The sequence below is a fragment of the Pollachius pollachius genome, assembly GCF_949987615.1.
Source record: "Pollachius pollachius genome assembly, chromosome: 8".
Classification (NCBI taxonomy): domain Eukaryota; kingdom Metazoa; phylum Chordata; class Actinopteri; order Gadiformes; family Gadidae; genus Pollachius; species Pollachius pollachius.
In genome coordinates, this window is record NC_136941.1 from 7,685,888 (window position 1) to 7,707,017 (window position 21,130).

Sequence of the window (21,130 nt, forward strand, 5' to 3'; positions counted from 1 at the left end):
TATGAGAGTAGGCTATTACCTATTACACAACTGAGATTGAGAAGGATGGTTAAATCTACTTTCATGTATGCAACTATTATAGGCAACTCTCCGCCGTGGATAGATAATGCAAAAATCAAATACATTTCACATTACAAATACCAATATATATATATATATTATAACGGGACAAAATGGCTGGTTTTATTATTATACAGCTCTATGGAGAATATGAAATAAAGATAAATATTGTGTTGATCAATAGTAAGATTCAATCAAATTGAGTCATTTCATTGTGTATCAGTTATTGGAACATTTGTACACATGCGCATCATGATATTTTTATTTCTTTATGTGTGTGTGCCTCGGTGTGTGCGTGTGTGTGTGTGTGTGTGTGTGTGTGTGTGTGTTTACAGAGTGATATACCCTTCGCTGGACATCCCATCATTAAAGATGTCCCAGGTCACAGCTGCGGAGGAGGGAGGCACCTTTGAACACCTGTGGAGTTCCTTGTAAGTCCCATCTTCACACCATTATATTATCGTTCTGCGCTCTTGTCTCATCTAAACCCCAAGGCATTGCCAACGTCTGTTTGCATATTGGTAATGTTCTTAACAATATCTTGTACTTTTAGTATGATATATATTGTACAATATGAGTGTTTGTAATCCATAAAAGACTTGCAACAAATCAATGAAGAGAAACAACATATGTCAGAAAATGTATCGTTTTTTATATTAGATTAAGACTCTTGCGAATTTTAAACAGCCATTTTATTAATCTCATCTCCTTTACAAAAAAGCAGCTTTTGTTTTAAGTGCATCTTTTGGTAATTCCCCAAAAAGTCAGCCAGAGGTTTTTTATAGCTCAGCTGTTGCTGCTCACCAACACATAACACCAGAGGTACCTTATAGCTCAGTAGCTATAGCACCATAGGTACATTATAGCTCAGGTGTTGCTGCTAACCAACGCATAGCACCCAAGGTACCTTATAGCTCTGTAGCTATAGCACCAGAGGGACCTTATAGCTCTGTAGCTATAGCACTATAGGTACATTATAGTGCAGGTGTTGCTGCTAACCATCACATAGCACCAGAGCAGAGGTACCTTATAACTCAGTAACTATAGCACCATAGGTATATTATAGTTCAGGCGTTGCTGCTAACCAACACATGGCACCAGAGGTACATCATAGCTCTGCAGCTATAGCACCAGAGGTACATCATAGCTCTGTAGCTATAGCACCAGAGGGACCTTATAGCTCTGTAGCTATAGCACCAGAGGTACATCATAGCTCAGTAGCTATAGCACCAGAGGTACATCATAGCTCAGTAGCTATAGCACCAGAGGGACCTTATAGCTCTGTAGCTATAGCACCAGAGGTACATCATAGCTCTGTAGCTATAGCACCAGAGGTACATCATAGCTCTGTAGCTATAGCACCAGAGGTACATCATAGCTCAGTAGCTATAGCACCAGAGGTACATCATAGCTCAGTAGCTATAGCACCAGAGGGACCTTATAGCTCTGTAGCTATAGCACCAGAGGTACATCATAGCTCTGTAGCTATAGCACCAGAGGTACATCATAGCTCTGTAGCTATAGCACCAGAGGTACATCATAGCTCAGTAGCTATAGCACCAGAGGTACATCATAGCTCTGTAGCTAAAGCACTATAGGTACCGTATTTTCCGCACTATAAGGCGCACTTAAAAGCCGGTAATTTTCTCAAAAAACGACAGTGCGCCTTATAATCCGGAGCGCCTTATATATGGATCAATTGGTTAATTGGTTGATCCATACTGGTTGTAAACGGCGCTCTGTCAAAATGTTTCAGTATGAAAAACCAATAAAAACAATTTAATAATAATAAAATTGATATACAGATATTCCTCCACTATTAGGAAGGTCACACTATACGATCACAGAGCCAGGAAATCGGGTGGAAGACTGGCCACACTACAAGATTCGAGGGTGCGATGCTCTACTTTGTATCATTCACGTTTGCAAGATATTTAAAAAATCTAAGGTTTGGAACTGCGTAATTGTGTTTTACTTTTTTGTCGTAAAGGTTCCAGTTTTATATCTGCTAAATGCAGCAACTCGTCCTCACAGTTGCGTTGCGCGTGACAAGCTATACAATTAGCACAGCTCTATCTAGTGGATGCATAACGCATCCCCAGTCAAACGTTTGACTGCAGTATCTTCTATGCTATGCGCCTTATAATCCGGTGCGCCCTATTTATGAAAAAAGTTCTAAAATAGGTCATTCATTGAAGGTGCGCCTTATAATCCGGTGCGCGTTATAGTGTGGGAAATACGGTACATTATAGTGCAGGTGTTGCTGCTAGCCAATGCATAGCACCAGAGCATCCCCTCATAGGAATAAAACCTACAACATCCACCATAACTACACGGTCAGCCTCCCCCCCTTTCCTCACGTGGGGCCGTTCCATCTCCACCTGATGGTCATGTCTCTCCCTGACATACTAGAGACGCGGCCACGCCCCGCCAGAGTGCTAACGCCCCCCCCTCCGGGGTCTCTCCACAGGGAGCCTGACACCACCTACTACGAGATGCCCCCGGGGGACCAGTCGGGGGAGCGGCCGGTGCCCTCCACCAGCACCCCGGGGGGGCACCGGGGGGCCACCGAGGTCTGCATGGACGTCTACCACATGAGGGACCTGGAGGACGGCGTCATGGTGGGTGCTCAACGGTATTGATACGTCAATACCAACACTAAGAACCGTATTGATACATCAATACCAATACTAAGAACTGTATTGATACATCAATACCAATACTAAGAACCGTATTGATACATCAATACCAATACTAAGAACTGTATTGATACATCAATACCAATACTAAGAACTGTATTGATACATCAATACCAATACTAAGAACTGTATTGATACATCAATACCAATACTAAGAACTGTATTGATACATCAATACCAATACTAAGAACTGTATTGATACATCAATACCAATACTTAGAACTGTATTGATGCATCAATACCAATACTTAGAACTGTATTGATACATCAATACCAATAATTAGAACTGTATTGATACGTCAATACCAATACTTAGAACTGTATTGATACGTCAATACCAATACTAAGAACTGTATTGATGCATCAATACCAATACTTAGAACTGTATTTATACATTTATACCAATACTTAGAACTGTATTGATACATCAATACCAATTCTAAGAACTGTATTGATGCATCAATACCAATTCCCAAAAAAAATTAGATCCATGTTGGGCATGTAGGGGCAGCCTGCTCCAGAATGCCTAAAGGTAGACTGAGGACACTGGGGTTCGAACCCAGTTCACCTGGGAGTCAGACATCCTTATAGCCACAACAGTATTCTCCCCCGAATCAATTCTGTGTGGGATTTTAGAAGTGTACTAGTTGAGGACGCACAGGTTACATAAGTGCAACATGTTTAAGATCTTCCTGCCATTCAAGTCTCTACCTTACCTGAGGTGGAAAATGAATGAGAGCATCAGGGCAAATCTCTTTTATTGACTGTGTGCCTGTGTCTGCCCGTCCAGCCTCCAGACATCCTGGGATGATTTCCCAAGCTTTGCCGCTTTCCCACTGAGTTTTGGCAGTGTTGTGTTGCTAGTTTGAGCACTTATGGGTTAGTTGGAGCCATCAATCTATCCTCTTGAAGAGTTTTCATCTTAAATTGTAACTGGGGCACAGTTGTCAGCCGATTGAATACACACCCAAGAGGGACGTTTGTTTAAATGGTTTTGTTTAGTCCAACAAAATAAAGTTTGAGTCTGATCCCGACTAAAACAAAGGCAGGGCTAAATGAGTTGCTTCTGACACTGATTCAGAGTCCTACGTTATCGATTATCAGTAAAGATGATCAAGTATTGATGATCAGTTGCTTGCACTGAATGGAAAATACTTTCTTGGGGTCATTTAAGCACAGCAAATATACACATACAACTAAAACATTTCCCACATTTGGAAATAATGCATTCAAATCTGTACATTTTTCTTGAAACAATCAAAAGTTACAAACAAACAAAGTTATCTGGATATTGTGGATAATCTCCAATAAGGAGTTTATCTGCACCTAGTTTGACATCCAAGAGAGAAAACAGCCAATGAATAAGCAAACAAACAGATCATCTCTTCCAGTTTTCCTTTTCCCTCCACTGAGCCGGAGAATCCCTCCATAGTTTCCCTCTCCTGCGCTACCCTTTCCCTCTCTTCTCCTGCACCAGCCCCCTGGGGGCCTGGGGGAGGGGCCAAACACACCCTAATTAAACCCTACGTTCCACTTTAGAGCCATCTGTGGATATGGTGTGTGTGTTTGTGTGTTTGTGTGTGTGTGTGTGTGTGTGTGTGTGTGTGTGTGTGCGCGCGCGTGTGTGCTTTTGTGTGTGTGTGTGTGTGTGTGTGTGTGTGTGCTTTGTGTGTGTGTGTGTGTGTGTGTGTGTGTGTGTGTGTGTGCGTGTGGGGGGGGCACTTTTGTGTGTGCGTTTGCACCTAGTTGCCTTGTGGTAAAATATGCTCTGCACTTTTTTGTCTCCTACTACTAAAAACAAAGTACAACAAAAGTAAGCATAACAGAGTTAACCCCCCTCCTCCGAAAAGAAAACACACAAATAAAAACATAAACACACACACACACACACACACACACACACACAGGGACACACACCTGATTATTGGTAGGATGTAATCTATGGGTGGGCAGGCCCAGACTTGCCTGCATGGTTAATGAATAGTCATGGCAGTGTGACGACTGAGGTGTGGTGTCGCATGGAGGGGAGATGATGGAGGAGGAGGAGGAGGACGAGGAGGAGGAGGAGGAGGAGGCCCAGTCAGTGAGATGCACAGGTGGAGGACCGGCTGCGAGGAAAGCCCTGTCCCCTAGAAGCTCAGCATCATGTCCCCCAGTATCCCCCAGCTCTCAGTCAGAGGGGAGTAGGGTAGAGTAGAGTAGAGTATTGTTTACACTCGCCTCTCGTCTCCATCGCTGCTATCCTCAGGAGAGGCTGCCGTGGTTGGATCAGCGACGTCGTGGTTAGCCTTCATGGCATTGGCGGCGGCGCCCCCAGTGTAGCGGTCCTATGGTTGCTCCTGGGCTTGCTTATGGTTTACTGTTTATCGTTGACCGCAGATAGGTCAAGGATACACACTTAGCATCCTGAACATGCTCTGTGTTGGGGAGCACTCTCAGCGGTGTGGCACGGTAAGGTACACCAGAGCGGCTGGTTTGTTGCTGTTGTTGTTGTTGATGTTGTTGTTGTTGTTGTTTGTGACTGTTTGGAGGATTTTGGGCAATTCACGTTATTTCGTCAAGAGATAACGCAATCAGGCAGCTGATTAGTTTTTTGTGCTGATAGCTTACTTGGGGATGTTTAGGGTTTTTGTTCAGGGCGGATTGTTCAGGCTGAGTGACTTCCATTAAATGATGGGTTGAGGCTTAGCCAATAAGGTTCACGTGCTGACCACCTTAGAAGAAGTTAGTCATGAATCTGAAAGTGTATATTTGTCCATCCTCAATTTGTTTGAGTGGTGACTGGAACTTTGTTTACATTGGTAAAAAATAATGGTTATGTTACATTCATTAAAGATTTGTTGTCAGAAGTCAGAAGTCACTAAAAGTCAAAGTCAATGTCAAAGTGTTAGATGCAGTTTGTAGCCCTGCCTACCAGGGGGCAGCCTGTCTACACACTACTACACACATGGGCCATCCTGGTCCGCAACGACTTTGAGCATTGTTAACTGTTAACTTGACATGACTAGTTCCTTTAAATAGTTAGAGTATTACCGTGTTCAGTGGTCTGATGACCAATACTGCGGGGACTTTATCTCCTGATATAGTTTATGGCTTCTGTATGGGTAGTGTTACAGCGCTTCTATGTACAAGGCCCTTGATGGCATATATAGCAGCGGTGAATACAGCTCAATAGCGGAGTAATATTCTTATCCATGTCTTCAGCTCTTTTGTGTTTTCCCCCACATTGACACACAAGGCTGAGGCTGTGAGGCTGGCTTACACCCGGACATGAAAGGATAAACAGAAAAACGTTTTCAGCCTTCAAAGCAAAACTTTGAGTGACAGCCGACAAGATGGCTGCCCATAGGGGACGTTGGATATGGTCGGCACAGGAAGTGTAAACGCTTGAATATGCTCACTCACACACACACACACGCACACGCACAGGCATACACACACACGCGCACACACACACAGGCACACACACATATACGTAGAGAACGTATCCAAACTTAAGTGCACACATACCTAACCGTGAAGTGATGGTTTCAGTCTGTTTCAACTTGTTGCTCAGAAAATCAAGGTGGTACAACGAAGCACACCTGCGTGTGTGTGTGTTGTGTGTGTGTGTGTGTGTGTGTGTGTGTGTGTGTGTGTGTGTGTGTGTGTGTGTGTGTGTGTGTGTGTGTGTGTGTGTGTGTGTGTGTGTGTGTGTGTGTGTGTGTTGGGGGTGTAAATGATTTTCGACAGTTGATAGCAGCACCTGGGCTAACTGTGTATGTGGGAACCCCCTCTTGACAATACCTGCTGAAGTAGGGACCACTGATCTGAAAGGTCCAACACTAAGAGGGAGACGGGAGCCTTTGTGTGCGCTAATCTCCATGACAACGAGATCAAAGCGCAGGTATTTATTTCCATATACTTTAGAGAGTGGTATGCCCATCTATCTTCTGCCTCCATGCCAACGGCTTCAAGTGGTTGATGTGATTGGCTGACGTCCCTTAAACGAACACCATGGGGAACACAGCATTACAGTGGATTAGGAACTCCACAGGTAACAAAAAAGTTTTAAGATAACAAAATAATAACATTTTGTTTTTTTTATGAAATATTTAAAAGTATAAATCAATATGCTTGGATGACCGGACATGCGTAATTAGACTTTAATCTTATAGCTGATTTCCTGAATGTAAACAACCTATAGCAAAAATCGTTCTGCATTCCTGGCTAGTATTCAGCACGACTATTGTGTTTATATGAACGACAATTCCATTGACACAAGTCACGGAGAAGCCTGTTGTGTCAGCAGAGTGAATCTTACAGCTTGACATGTGTGTGAACACAACCTTGAGGCAGTTGTGAATGAAGGTACCCTGACTTAAACAGTTCGATGTCTACCACCTCTGCCAGGTCTGCCTCTCCCCGATGGGGAAGCCACATGTATGGTGGAGGATTTCAACATGAGGGTTGTTTCTGTGTTTCCGACTTTAGCTTTAATGTATTTGTTTTTGCCCATTGATGGCTCAAATTTCTTGTCTGGGAATGACAGTAATCTTAACGTGTCTTCTTGTAAACTTCTGATAAACAGACAGAAAATAGGTTTTGGTTGTTCGATTGATCCTATCAAGATGAAGGAAATAATACAATTACATTAGCCTATTTCCATGGTATAGTTATGTAATAGAATGTCTTCCTACTAGGTTACTATGTAACAAGTAAACATTTCTACTGTAATTTACATCATTAAATGGGTTCACCATTGAAATCCAAACCCAGTGTTTACCTTGATATTTACCCAGTGTTTGGTAAATTTATTTATTTAGCCTCTTTCACAGAGAAAAGAGCATTAGTAGTAGCTAAAGTTTTAAAAGATTACAGTTTGAGACATTTTTGTTAAACTAAATGAAATTATATATAAAGTAAAAAAATGTCAAATATCCCTTTAAAAGCAATGAAATGACCCCAACGGTTAGTTTAACTTGGCCTTTCTGAACCTCTTATCAAACAGCTCCTAGTCCTGGTCCTATCTGACAGCCATCCCGAGGGCACGTCCTGCCTCCGCTGTACGCACCACAAGCGATTCCCTCATTGACCCTTGAACTCTGTCTCTGAGGTTAATTTATGAGACCTGCCTCTCTTATTCCTCTCTCTCTCTCTCTCTCTCTCTCTCTCTCTCTCTCCCTCCCTCCCTCCCCCTCTCTCTCTCTCTCTCTCTCTCTCTCCCTCTCTCTCTCTCTCTCTCTCTCTTTCTCTCTCTTTCTCTCACTCTCTCTCTCTCTCTCTCCCTCTCTCTCTCTCTCTTTCTCTCTCTCTCTCTCTCTCTCTCTCTCTCTCTCTCTCTCACTCTCTCACTCTCTCTCTCTCTCTCGCCCCCTCAGGGCTTGTGAGACGAGACAGTGTTTACCTACGGCAGGCCTTCGCAAGGTGTCAGGAGCATGTGCGTACATGTGTCCCAGCGTTGCCGTCTATGTCCGGGCATGCCATAATTAGAGCAACCATAGCATTTTTCATCTCTTTTTTTGGGGGGGGGTTCCCATCATCCCTCACTTCTTCTACTCTCTGGCTCCGTCCCTACTGCCTCCCTGCTCTCTGCACTCTCTCTCTCTGGGTTCGTAGGCGGATGTGTGTATGGATGCCATGTGGTAGCGTGTGGTACAGTGTCGTAGTGAGGGACTCTGCTTGCTAGGTGGTCGTCCATCTCTCCTTGGAGGAGGTTGTGTGTGGACATTACGACTACTAGTGCTACTACTGCTACTACCACTTACACTACTACAGCGACTCCTGCTACTGCTAGTGCTACTGAGGCTCCGAGACATATGAGCGCCTCCAAAGGATGTACTACGTGAAGAAGAAGGTAACTTTATTCGTTTTAGTAGTCAGGATTTCTGATTGGTGTGTGTGTAAGTGGGAGCTTGTGTGAGGGTTTGTGTGTGTATGTGTGTGGTGGTGCCTTCACGGTTTTGCTAACAACCATGTAATTCATTTAATTGAATGTCTGTACCAGTAAAGTCATCATCATCTCCACAAGTTAGTAGTGAGTGATGGACTTACTGGTTTTACTCCAGTGTGTTGCATCGGAGCTGTGTCTATTTCTGGTAACGGTACCTGTCGCAACTTTTATGAAACACTAACTACTGAGTTACGTCTTTTCTGAAAAGGATTTGTGTGTGTTTGTATATGTGTATGCATGTGTTTAACATATTGGACAATACATTCATTATGTATGTCTCTAAAATATTGAAGTAGGGATTCTGTGTGTGTGTGTGTCAGTGTATTTGTGTTGAGGCCATAATGTATTGATATTGACAACTCTGTCACCACACACAGACACACACACACACACATGCACATGCACACACAAACATATACACAGTCAGACACACACCCCAGAGTTAAATCTCCCTCTGCTGGAACACGGTTGGGAAAAGAGGGGCATGACAGGCAATTAGGCAGACACATGTTAAAACCACTGCTTTACAACTCTGGGCCCCTGGGGGATCAGATACACACTCTTAGTCTCCAACACACGCACACACACACAAACACATACACACACACACACACACACATGCACGTGTGCATCATATGTTGTCTTAGCGCTGGTCATCTGTTTTCTGTTTTTACTGTGCGTCAAAATGTACACAATAGTCTGCATTCACACATCCGTCACCATGACACACACACACAGAACAACACACACACACACACACACACACACACACACACACACACACACACACACACACACACACACACACACACTCATTAACTGACTCACATGCACACAAACACACTTCCCACAACCACAACCCCCTTGCTCCCCCTCCCTCCTTTCTTTCAATGTAACTCGGCCCCTCCCCCCCCCATCCAGACTTAACACCTTTACCTGTATCCTCCCTCCTCTCTCCCTCTCTCCCTCCCTCTCCTCCACCTCCCTCTCCCTGCAGTCCCAGTACAACCTGCTGAGCAGCAGCATGGAGAGCCTGGGCAGCCGCGCCGCCTCCACCAGCCCCTACGGCTCGGAGAACGCCTCTTCCTCCTCCGCCGTGCCCACCGCGCCCTCGCCCTACTCCCAGCCCAACTCCACCTTCGAGGGGCTGTCGCCCGCGCCCGCCATCCCCTCCAACACAGACTACCCAGGCCCGCACGCCTTCCAGGTGTCCTTCCAACAGTCCAGCACCGCCAAGTCCGCCACCTGGACCGTGAGTAGCCCGCCGCGTACACACTTCCGCTTGAGTCTGTGTGTGTGTGTGTGTATGTGTGTGTGTGAGAGAGAGAGTGTGTGTGTGTGTTGTGGATTTGCATATGCTACAGATGCCCCTGCGTTTGTGTGTGTGTGTGTACATACTCTACAGATGCTTCTCTTTGTGTGTGCGTGTGATTGAGAGAACATGAGTAACGCAGACAGAGAGAGACAATCACAATCACAAACACACACACACACACACACACACACACACACACACACACACACACACACACACACACACACAGTCTCATCCCTTCAAGTCTGCACATGAAAAGGCATGTCTGGCGAGGGAAAGTAGCAGATCGTCCTCACACTGTCTTCTCCTCGGTCCTCAGATCGTAACCAGAGGAATGTGAAATCGCTCCGAGTAGCTTGGCATCATTTTCACAGCCTTTTTTTTCTAACGTTGCTCACAAACGCGGTGTCCCTCGCGCTCAGACCCTCACAGCATTGGTCAGCCTTATTATTTCCACAAGGGGATGATATGTCTTTAAGTTAAGAGAAGTTCCGATGACACTTAAGTCCTGCTACACTGACTGGTTCACTTAAGTCCTGCTACACTGACTGGTTCACTTAAGTCCTGCTACGCTGACTGGTTCATTTGATTTTCTATCTGCATTTGTGGACTACGTTTTTGAACGCAAGAAAAGCGAACATTGGACATTATATAACTTTAATAATACTACAACTAGTATTACTGAAAACATGAATAGTGACATGAATAGCAGTAATAAGGGTACACATGTGTGCACAGCGGTCAGTAGCACAAGTTGGCTCAACCAAACAAAGCTTCATAATTCCATCAAAGCAGCACCATAATTAAACTGCAATAGACAGACAGAGACAGAGAGAGAGAGATGGACAGACAAACAGACAGACAGACAGATAGATAGACAGACAGACAGACAGTCAGACAGACAGACAGTCAGACAAACAGACAGACAGACAGACAGACAGACAGACAGACAGACAGACAGACAGACAGACAGAGACAGATGGACAGGCAGACAGACAGACAGACAGAGAGAAAGAGACAGATGGACAGACAGACAGAGAGAGAGACAGATGGACAGACAGGCAGACAGACAGACAGACAGACAGACAGACAGAGAGAGAGACAGATGGAAAGACAGTCAGACAGACTGACCGAAAGAGACGGATAGAAAAACAGGCGCGCGTTTTGGTTCAGAGGGTGAAACGGGATCTGTGTGTAATTTGTCACGGCTAAATAACAAGTATTCTCCCTGAAAAGGTGTCACCTCCTCCCTATACTCCGACCCCAAAACTTCTCCATGCCCACCCTACAGCCCCCCTTCACCGGTCACCTGTGAGTGTCACATAGGTGACCTCTGTGAAACATGAGACAAAGCCATTTCTCCAACTGTGTGTGTGTGTGTATGTGTGTTTACCTCTGTGCGTGTTTGTGTGTGTTTGGTGTTTGGGGGATCAGCTTGTGTGTTTGTGAGTGAGAAAGAGAGGGAGAATTAGTATGTGATTTTGTGAGCCAAACATCATGAGGAAAATACACATACACTCTCATATACACATGATGGTATGTGTTACATGTAAACAAGAGTTTGTTTGTGTTTGTGTGTGTTTATTATCAAGATGTGTGTTTCCATAGCTGTGTGTTGGTGTGTGTGTGTGTGTGTGGGGGGGGGGGGGTCTGTGTGTGTGTGTGTGTGTGTGTTAGTTTGTGTCTGTGTGTGTCGCCGGTGGGTTTGTGTGCATGTGGATGTGTCTGTGAGCTGTGTGCCTGTGTGTGTGTGTGTGTGTCACAAGCAACCATACGTGTGTGTGTGTGTCAGTAAGCTGTGTGTTTGTGTGTGTGTGTGTGTTTGTGTGTGTGTGTGTTTGTGTGTGTGTGTGTGTGTGTCAGTAAGCGGTGTGTTTGTGTGCGTGTATGTGTGTGTCCTCTCCAGCCTGTGTGGGTATAAGGAGGTAATCACGCGTGTAGGGGGTCTCGGCTCCTCTACTCAGGGCTGTAAGCAGATCCCCGGCCGGGCCGGTGGAGTGGTGGTCTTTGACCCGCGCTCTTTCTTCTGGACGCTTTTACCCTCTGCTCCGCTGATCCTTCCCTGCCCTCCTCACACTCAGTGCTGTCACCTCCGGCGCCTTAATCTGCCGTCCGTCCTCGCCTGGGGTCCGTCTGTGCTCCCTGCTCGCCCAGCGAGTCTCCCACGCCCCGCAGACTTCCAGGTCACCAATGTTTACAAGACGTTACAAAGGGATGCGCTCGGATTTTTTTATTTATTCAAATTTGTGAACGGTCCAACTGTACTCTTTTGTTTGAGTTCCAGTTTTTTTTTCCTGGTGAAAACATTTCCCCAACATGAACAAAAGGGTTTTCAAATGGGAAAATGAGCTAGAATTCTAACTTTGCTGCTGTGATTAAGTGATATATGAAATTCCTGAGCGCACTCTACACGCTCTGCAACGATAAAACCCTTAATGAGAAAAGATCAAAGATACAATCATAATATAAGATCCATAAGGAATCATCTCAATACATTGGTCCCTCTTCCGTAACCTCATTGAGCTAGGATTAAACATCTAGCTCAGATAACAAACGTTGAGTAACCCCCCCCCCCACACACACACACACACACACACACACACAGACTCACACCAAACACACATACATACACAGATCCACAGACATACCAAACACACACAAACACCAAACACACATACAAGCACACACAAACACCAAACACACACAACACAAACACACACAAAAACACACACATACACACACACACACACACACACTCACACACACAACGCCAAACAGAATGACGGATCAAGCCGTCAGACCATAGGGTTGGTCTGCCATCTGCTCAGGTGTGACTTCCAACAGACACTACAGCGCACAAGCAGACCGGGGTTTCATGGTTTTGTGAGAAGCAGAGGAGGATACAGCTTATCCTCTTAATCACCTGCCAGCGCTAGAGTAGCTCACCAAAACAAACGGAGCTGCGGAGTGTTTTAGCTAGCCAGGGGCACTGGCCACCAACGACAGAACAGATTCATGTTTCCATGAGACAATGAGACAGTGTTACAAGCTGACTCACACACACACACACACACACACACACACACACACACACACACACACACACACACACACACACACACACACACACACACACACACACACGGACGCACAAACACACTCACTCCAACGATGATGCAACCGCAGACAAAAGGAGTGATTTCGGGGAAGCCAGGGTTTATTCTGGAGGTTGAGTCTGAAATGGGAGGGATTCTTAATATCCAAGTGGCGCTAGGTAATTTAGTTTTCTCTATTTACAGCTCTGGAGGTAGTCTACTGGGGTGTTGTTCCACAGACAACGGGACCTAGGGCTTTATGGATGGATGCACTCTCTTTGAACCTCATTATAAGATCGAGGGATAATTAAATTCTTTCATAGGACAAGGCATCTAACTGCTATTTGAAGGCTTTATATTCCCATACTCCTTATTACACCTTCATATAACTTATTAGGTCTTCATTGATGCTATTATATCATCATATCACAAATATTGTCCTCATATATCTTAATCGATCTTCATATGATTATTTTATCTTCATATAACTTTTATACAAGTAGATATTTCACTGAGAAGTGTGTGGGCTTTTCTGTAATTTAACATTTTCCTTATTATAACACCTTCAAATATCCCTTCATATTTTGATCTTATATTATATATATGTGCATCTTCAAAACAATAAATTTAAGGAAGGAATGTGTTTTAATGTGAAGGGATTGAAGCCACCAAATCTGTGTTTGAATCTGTGTGTGTGTGTGTGTGTGTGTGTGTGTGTGTGTGTGTTTGTGTGGGTGTCAGCATCTTTGTGTGTACGTCTGCCTTTGTGTGTGTGTGTGTGCATGAGTTTGTGAATCTCCATTTGTTTGTGTGTGTGCATGTGTGTGTCTGCATCTGTGTGTGTGTGTGTGTGTGTGTCTACATCTGTGAGTAACATTTGTAATCCGGTGTATTGTCAGAACACGCAGCGTAACCAAGAGACATGTGTAGGAGTGAGTCTGCCTCACTGGAGGGAGTTCGCAAAGGCCGGGCTCCTCAGGCTGAGCCTCAGGGGCCCCAGGGGCGAGGGAACGCCATGGGGGCCCATTGATCACTATCATCCACCTATCATCTCACTCTTTGATCACGTGTCCTCTGTCTGTCTGATCCTCTGTACCATTCTCTCTCTCTCTCTCTCTCTCTCTCTCTCTCTCTCTCCATCTCTCTCTCTATCTCTCTCACTCACTATCTCTATCTCTCTCGCTCTCTCTCTCTCACTCTCTCTATCTCACTCTCCTTTAAACGATTCTCTCTCTCTCTTTTTCTCTCACTCACTCTCTATCTCACTGTCCTTCTCACCATTCTCTCTCTCTCACTCTCTCTCTCCTCTCTATATCACCCTTCTCTCTCTCTATTTTATTACCTCTGCAGTTGTATCTCTGTATCTGTTTGCTTGCAATGTCTCAGTTCCTCAACCCTTTATCACTCTCCCTGCCATGCTATGGTTGACATCTGTGGCTTTAATTGTAGCATGTATCTTTCTTTTACTCACTTCTCTCTCTGTCTCTCTATCTCTCTCTCAAAATTCTCTATCACTCTCTCTCTCTCTCTGTCTCTCTATCTCTTGCTCCATCTCTCTCTATGTCTCTCTATCTCTCTCTCACCATTTTCTATCCCTCTCTGTCTCTCTCTCGCTCTCACCCTTCTCTATCCCTCTCTCTCTCTCTCCATCTCTCTCTCTCTCTCTCTCTCGCTCTCTCACTCTCTCTGTCTCAATTCAATTCAATTCAAAAAAGCTTTATTGGCATTTATTGACTATTGGTAAACCAAACAGTGTTGCCAAAGCATTACAGTATTACAAATATTACATATAATAGCAATAGAGAACATCAGAACAATATGTACATATATCAACCTGTAACAATATAACAACAATCAACAATCTCTCTCTCTCTCTCTCTCTCTCTCTCTCTCTTGCTCTCTCTGTCTTTCTCACCGCTCTCTCTCTAACTCACCATTCTCTATCACTCGCTCTATCTCTTTCTGTCTCTATCGCTCTCTTACCCTTCACTATCCCTCTCTCTACTTCTCGCTGTCTCTATCTCTCTCTCACCCTTCTCTATCCCTCTCTCTCTATCTCTCTATCTCATGCTCCATCTCTCTGTCTCCCTCACACCTCTCGCTCTCTCTCTCTCTCTCTTTCTCTCTCTCTCTCTCTCTCTCTCTCTCTCTCTTTATCGCTCTCTCTCCCACCATGTGAGTGGGCAGCGTGGAGAGATTAAAGCTATTTAAACATAAATACTCTTGAGCAGGGAAAAGCCCCCGCTTGTTATTTTTGTGCTACCTGCTCATTAACTATTGCACACATGGCCTTCCAGATTAAATGTATTCCAGAACTTTGAAACGGTTGAATAGAATCAAATGTGTTGCGGTATATCACACCACACAACACATTATTCTCAATGCCTTCCATCAACTGGGGTGTGTTAAGACACCATATCATCCACCACTCCTTCCTGTCATTACAGGATAGGAGACTAATCTCAGCCCTCTAACCTGGGCCCCCGTGGGAGGGACTTCTGATCCCATATAATATAGAGAGGTCTAATGCATGTATGGCTAGAAGCTACACTCAGGGGGTGTGTGTGTATGTGTATATATGTAAATGTGTTGGTTTACGTGTTTGTATGTAAATGTGTGTGTGTGTGTGTGTGTGTGTGTGTGTGTGTGTGTGTGTAAGCATGCGTAAATGTTTTTGTGTATGTGTGTGTATGTGTGCGTGTGTATTTGTATGTGTATGGGTGTGTGTGTGTGTGTTTGTGTGTGTGTGTGTGTGTGTGAGAGTGTGTGTGTTGTTTGTGGTGTATGTGTGTGTGGTGTATGTGGTGTGTTGTTTGTGTGTTGTGTGGGTGATGCATATGGTGTGTGGTGTATGTGGTGTGTGGTGTGTGTGTACGTGGTGTGTGTGAGTATGTGTGTGTGTGTGGTCTGTGTATGTCTGTATGAGTGTGTGAGTGTGTGTGCTTGCATCCACACATTGGTGTCAGAAGGGGTGGGGGGGGCAGGCTACAGCACGCCCAACATGGCGGTTTGTCAGAACCATCTCTTTTCAACTAATAGCTTCTCTCTCTCCGCCATGACGCAGGCCCCAACATGCCACCCCCCCCCCCACACACACACACACACACATATACATATGCATACTCACACACACACAAACTCTCACACACACAACACTCACACATACACACAAACACACACGCATATATATGCACACTCACACACACACACCATATGCACACATATAAATATGCATACTCCCACAAACACACATACAATTAACACATAGATACACACATATATATATATATATATATATATGCACACACACACACACACACAGACAATAACCACACACACACACACACACACACACACACACAAACACACACACACACACACACACACACACACACACATTCCCAATAATCGCAGAGACCCTGGTTCCTAACCGGTCATACCCTCACTCTCTCAACTCTCTGCCCTGTGCAGTTTCCCTGTCCGGCACATAAAGATGCTGCCTCTCATGGCTCTCTACCTGCATGTTACATCTTGTGAAAATACTGTTGACAACATGTGAACAACTAAAAAGGGATCGTGCTGGAATGCGTGCATCCCTTCCAAATGAATAATGCACGGTACAAACAACATTGACGCTAGAGTTGACCTAACTCGAAAGTCACTTTGAGTGACAGATATTCAAAGCAATAGTTGTTAAGCCAGTACTATGGTATGTGTCATAAATTAGAGGCAACGTGAGGACAACGGACAGCCCAGCCTGGGAATAAAACCTATACCTGTTCTTGTCTCTGTAAAATCTGTATCCTATCTTCAATGACTGAGTATATCAATGTTTAAAGATGGTGGCCATGGAAGGCCACGTGGATGCTTGAGGTGGGGAGGCTTGTGGTACACTAGGCCAGAGGTTTAACGCTGATTACATCTCCCTCCTCTCACCTCCTGGAGACTCTCTCACAACAACTACCAACACGTTGAGGAAAGTGTTAGGGCGCTCCATGACAGAATGATGTTCTCCGATGTTATCCTCTATGTGTCTGATGATGTCCGATAAAACTGTAGATTAACAGAATCGGATTGAATATGGGCAGATGTGTGTGTGTGTGTGTGTGTGTGCGTGTGTGTGTGTGTTTATGAATGTGTGTGCCCACCTGTGTGTGTGTGTGTGTGTGTGTTTGTTTGCCCATCTGCACTTGTGTATGTGCACATGTGTGAGTGTGATTGTGTGTATGTGTGAACATATTTGGGCACTTAAGCGAATTTTCAGCGGGCAAGCTGCTGCATGTGTGTGTGGATGACTCCGGCAATTATCACTCTGTCTCCAGCAACTAGTCAGGACCTGTCCCTGGTCCACCACACCGGACCGGGGACAGGGGAGGGATGGAGGGATGGAATAATGGATGGAGTAATTGATGGGTTCTCTCTCTGGTTCTCTATTCTCTCTATCCATGTCCTTATTCCATGCAACGTGTCTCTCTCTCTCTCTCTCTCTCTCTCTCACTCTCTCTCGCTCTCTCTATCTCTCTGTCTCTCTCTCTCTCTTTCTTCTCTCTCTCTCTATCTAGCTTACTTTATCTCTCTCTTTCTTCTCTCCCTCTCTATCTTACTTCCATCTCTCTCTATATCGGTCTTCTATCTCTATCTTTATTCTCTCTCTCTATCTATCTTACTTCTATCTCTCTATATATCTTTCTTCTCTCTTTTTCTCTCTGTTGGTCCATTATGTTCTCTCTCTCTCTCTCTCTCTCTCTCTCTGCTTTCTCTATATATATTTATTATAATTCTCTCTCTCCCTCTCTATATTTCCTCTCTGTCTCGCTCTCTCTCTCTCTCTCCGTATTCTCTCTGTCTGTGTGTGTGTGTGTGTGTGTGTGTGTGTGTGTGTCTCTCTCTCTCTCTCTTGTGTGATTAAGTGAAAAATAATCACTTAATCACTACCTGCATGTTCACTATTGTACAAATGGAACTTCTTAATGCAGCATGACTTTAATCATTTGGTTTGATGGATGGGTTGACAGGCGGTCTGAGGTGACCTGCCTAATGGAAAGGTGGAGGGATGGTAGAAAGAATAGGACAGGTAAGTTATCAGATAAAGGAGCACAAACGGATTCATATAAATCTTGTGCTACGCCCTGCCAGAGAACCTCTCTCAGGGGTTTTCCCATGAAGAAGAGTTTCGGTCCTCCTAGCTCCTGAGTTCACACAAGTCTCAACAACATTGATACGAAGAGCAGCGTTCGCCTCCCCAGACCTAAATAACCCCCGTTATAGCGATACCCAGCCCTGCTGTTTGATAGCGATGACAGAGAGGGCACGCCGTGTGTCCATTAGCTCACTGCTCTTTCTCTGCATAGGTCTAGACCGTTCCTTACTTACTAGGACCATTCACTTGTTGCTTAAGTGACGATAATTCCTAGTAATTATTTTTGGCTAAACGTCCTCTTTTCCGTCGCCACAATCTTACTATACCACAAAATGATCTCCGTATTATATCAATGCATTGCTTGCTTACTGTGCGTGTGTGTGCGTTTGTGTGTGTAGGTGGGTACGTGAGTATATATTTGTTTGTGTGTGTGTGAGAATGTGTGTGTGTGTGTGCATGTATATGTAAGTGTGTTTGTGTGTGTCTGTGTGTTTGTGTGTATATGTGTGTATGCATGTGTGTGCATGCATTTGTGTGTGTGTGTTTGTGTGTGTATGTGTGTGTATGCATTTGTGTGTGTGTGTGTGTGTGTATGTGTGTGTGTGCATGCATTTGTGTGTGTGTGTGTGTGTGTGTGTGTGCTTTTGTGTGTGTGTGTGTGTATATGTATGTCCATGCGCGTGTGCGTGTGTGCGCGTGTGTGTGTGTCTACAGTATGTTGGCCGGCGCAGCAGTCTGTTTGTGGGCGAGTTCAGACGGCTCCTGCGGCACCGGGCTGCACCCAGGAAGGAGCAGGGCTTATGCTGTATGATGCTCCTAGTCTCAGGGCCCCGTCCAAACACAGCACCACTGAGCCACAGCTCAGGTACCCTAGGTCAATTCACATCAAAAGATATGGGCAGGAAAGCTTAAAAAGTGAAGAAAGTGTGAAAAAAAATTAGAAATGTAGAAAGGGCAGAGAGTGTAGAAAGTGTAGAAAGTCTCTTCGATTTTCAATGTAATGCTGGACAGAAAAAGGTGGTCACGTAAAACACCAAATGGTTATATTGGCGAGTTGAAAAGCTAGCTGGAGTGGAGATTACAGATGCATTACCATAACAAGCAAAGCTACCAACCTCAAGTATTGGTCCTGCATTTGTTTTCAATAACAGTTGGGGAAGCCAATGGGTTTTCCTTAGTTTTTCTTACATAATAAAGCACAATTGCAAGCCAAGCCTTAAGGGAGATCAATTTTCCAACAGGGATGGAGTCAGAGGGTGCAGAGGACGTGTTCTCCATAGGTCTCACGCCAGTAGTCTCCTCAGTCTGTTATGTTTGACAGCTTGACAGCGTGACATATGTACTCATCCTATAGCGGCACTGTTCTGACTTGTCAAGCTGCTGACTGGAAGGGTGGGAATGGTAGATTACGGGCAAAAATATTTTCATTCAAAGTAGTTCACGTAATGAGTGTGTGTGTGTGTGTGTGTGTGTGTGTGTGTGTGTGTGTGTGTGTGTGTGTGTGTGTGTTTGTGCATGTGTATGTGTGTTTAGTTGCAGGGGGCTTCGGAAGTCCTCATCCTGCCCATATATCAACCGCTCCCTCCCTTTAACTTAGGATGTCAGGTGGGCGGATCCAAGGACCTCTAAGGAAGCGTCGCAATTGGCCCAAAGTGGCTGATTGACACATGGGTGGAACTTGGAGAGTATTTGCAGAAGACGGATGTCTTGGCTCAGTAGAATAACAATTTAATAGTAAGTTAAGAGACAGAAACGCACAAGAAGAGGCTTCCTGAAAGTGAGACTCTAAGTGACGATATAATCGCACTTATTGCCAGATTTTTTTTTTAAAGATTATGAAGAATTGGAAGCATAGACCTTGGGGAGAAGAACAGCCAAATAAGTTATTCATCTCTCTGAAACAATGGATTCAAACCCGCAGAGAAAAGTGTGACGCCTGATTTCCTTAAACACCTATGGCATCAGTTCCTCTCTGCTGCAGAAGTGGTTGCCTTTAATCCACTGCTTGAGTCTTAACTTGAGTCACGCTGATAGACCCCGGGTTGTGGAGTGACTCGTGGCAGCCGGCCCAGGCTTGGTTGGTAATCGATACTAGCACCAACACCGCTGGGTGTCGCGGCATACTGCCGTCCGCACCCTGGAGCGATGACAGGCAGTCGTTTAGGAAGACAGACGGATCAACAGGTACACAGGCAAATAGGTAGTCAGGCAGACACACAGGTTGGCAGAAAGGAACATGAGTACTAAAAGTAAGCACAGGTACAGAGCAGCATTTCAAACACACACGACAGTAGGATGCGAGTGTGCTGGCTGATGGCCACAATCTGCACATTTTCCCACATATTTCCCACATGAATGTATGCCCCGCGGTCATGCTGAATTTAAAGCGTTATATGCCCTCTCTCTCTTTATTTCTCTCTCTCTCTCTTTCAAGCACACACACACACGCACACAACCACACACGCACACAGATATGTTTAAGGAAAAGCTTGTTACAAAATAATACATTGTAACAGTGGGTGTCATGACATTAAATACTGATTACTGAACAAGTTATGAGCAGGAGTCCAATTGCTCATATTAAACCCTATCGTATCATTTTCAGCCTTGGAAGCTAAGTGTGAGTCTTTGTCAAAGAGGGGACCAATACAAACAGAGAGGACTGAAACCTGTGTTTAAATGGCCTCTCTTCTCCTGTCCTCCTTCTCTCTCACCCTCTCCTCCTCCTCCCACCTTAATCTCCCCCTCATCCACCTCTCCTCTCCTCCTCTCACCCCCTCCCACCTCAACCTCACCCCTCACCCACCTCTCTCTCCTCTCCTCCTCACCCACCTCTGTCTCCCTCCTCTCCCCCCTGCAGTACTCCCCGCTGCTGAAGAAGCTGTACTG

The 21,130-nt window shown here is 44.9% G+C and overlaps 1 protein-coding gene across 1 annotated transcript in view; it reads left to right on the forward strand.

Annotated features, from left to right (window-relative positions):
- Positions 1–8,374: 8,374 nt before the first annotated feature.
- Positions 8,375–21,130, forward strand: part of tp73 (tumor protein p73) — a gene marked incomplete at its 3' end in the record, with an annotated part of 19,126 nt that continues 6,370 nt past the window's right edge. The window contains exons 1-3 of the mRNA XM_079740792.1: positions 8,375–8,595; positions 9,689–9,943; positions 21,102–21,130. The exon at positions 21,102–21,130 is cut by the window's right edge and continues 158 nt beyond it. Of these exons, the coding sequence (XP_079596918.1) occupies positions 8,575–8,595; positions 9,689–9,943; positions 21,102–21,130 (305 nt within the window). The 5' untranslated portion in view covers positions 8,375–8,574. The remainder of the gene's footprint in view (positions 8,596–9,688; positions 9,944–21,101) is intronic.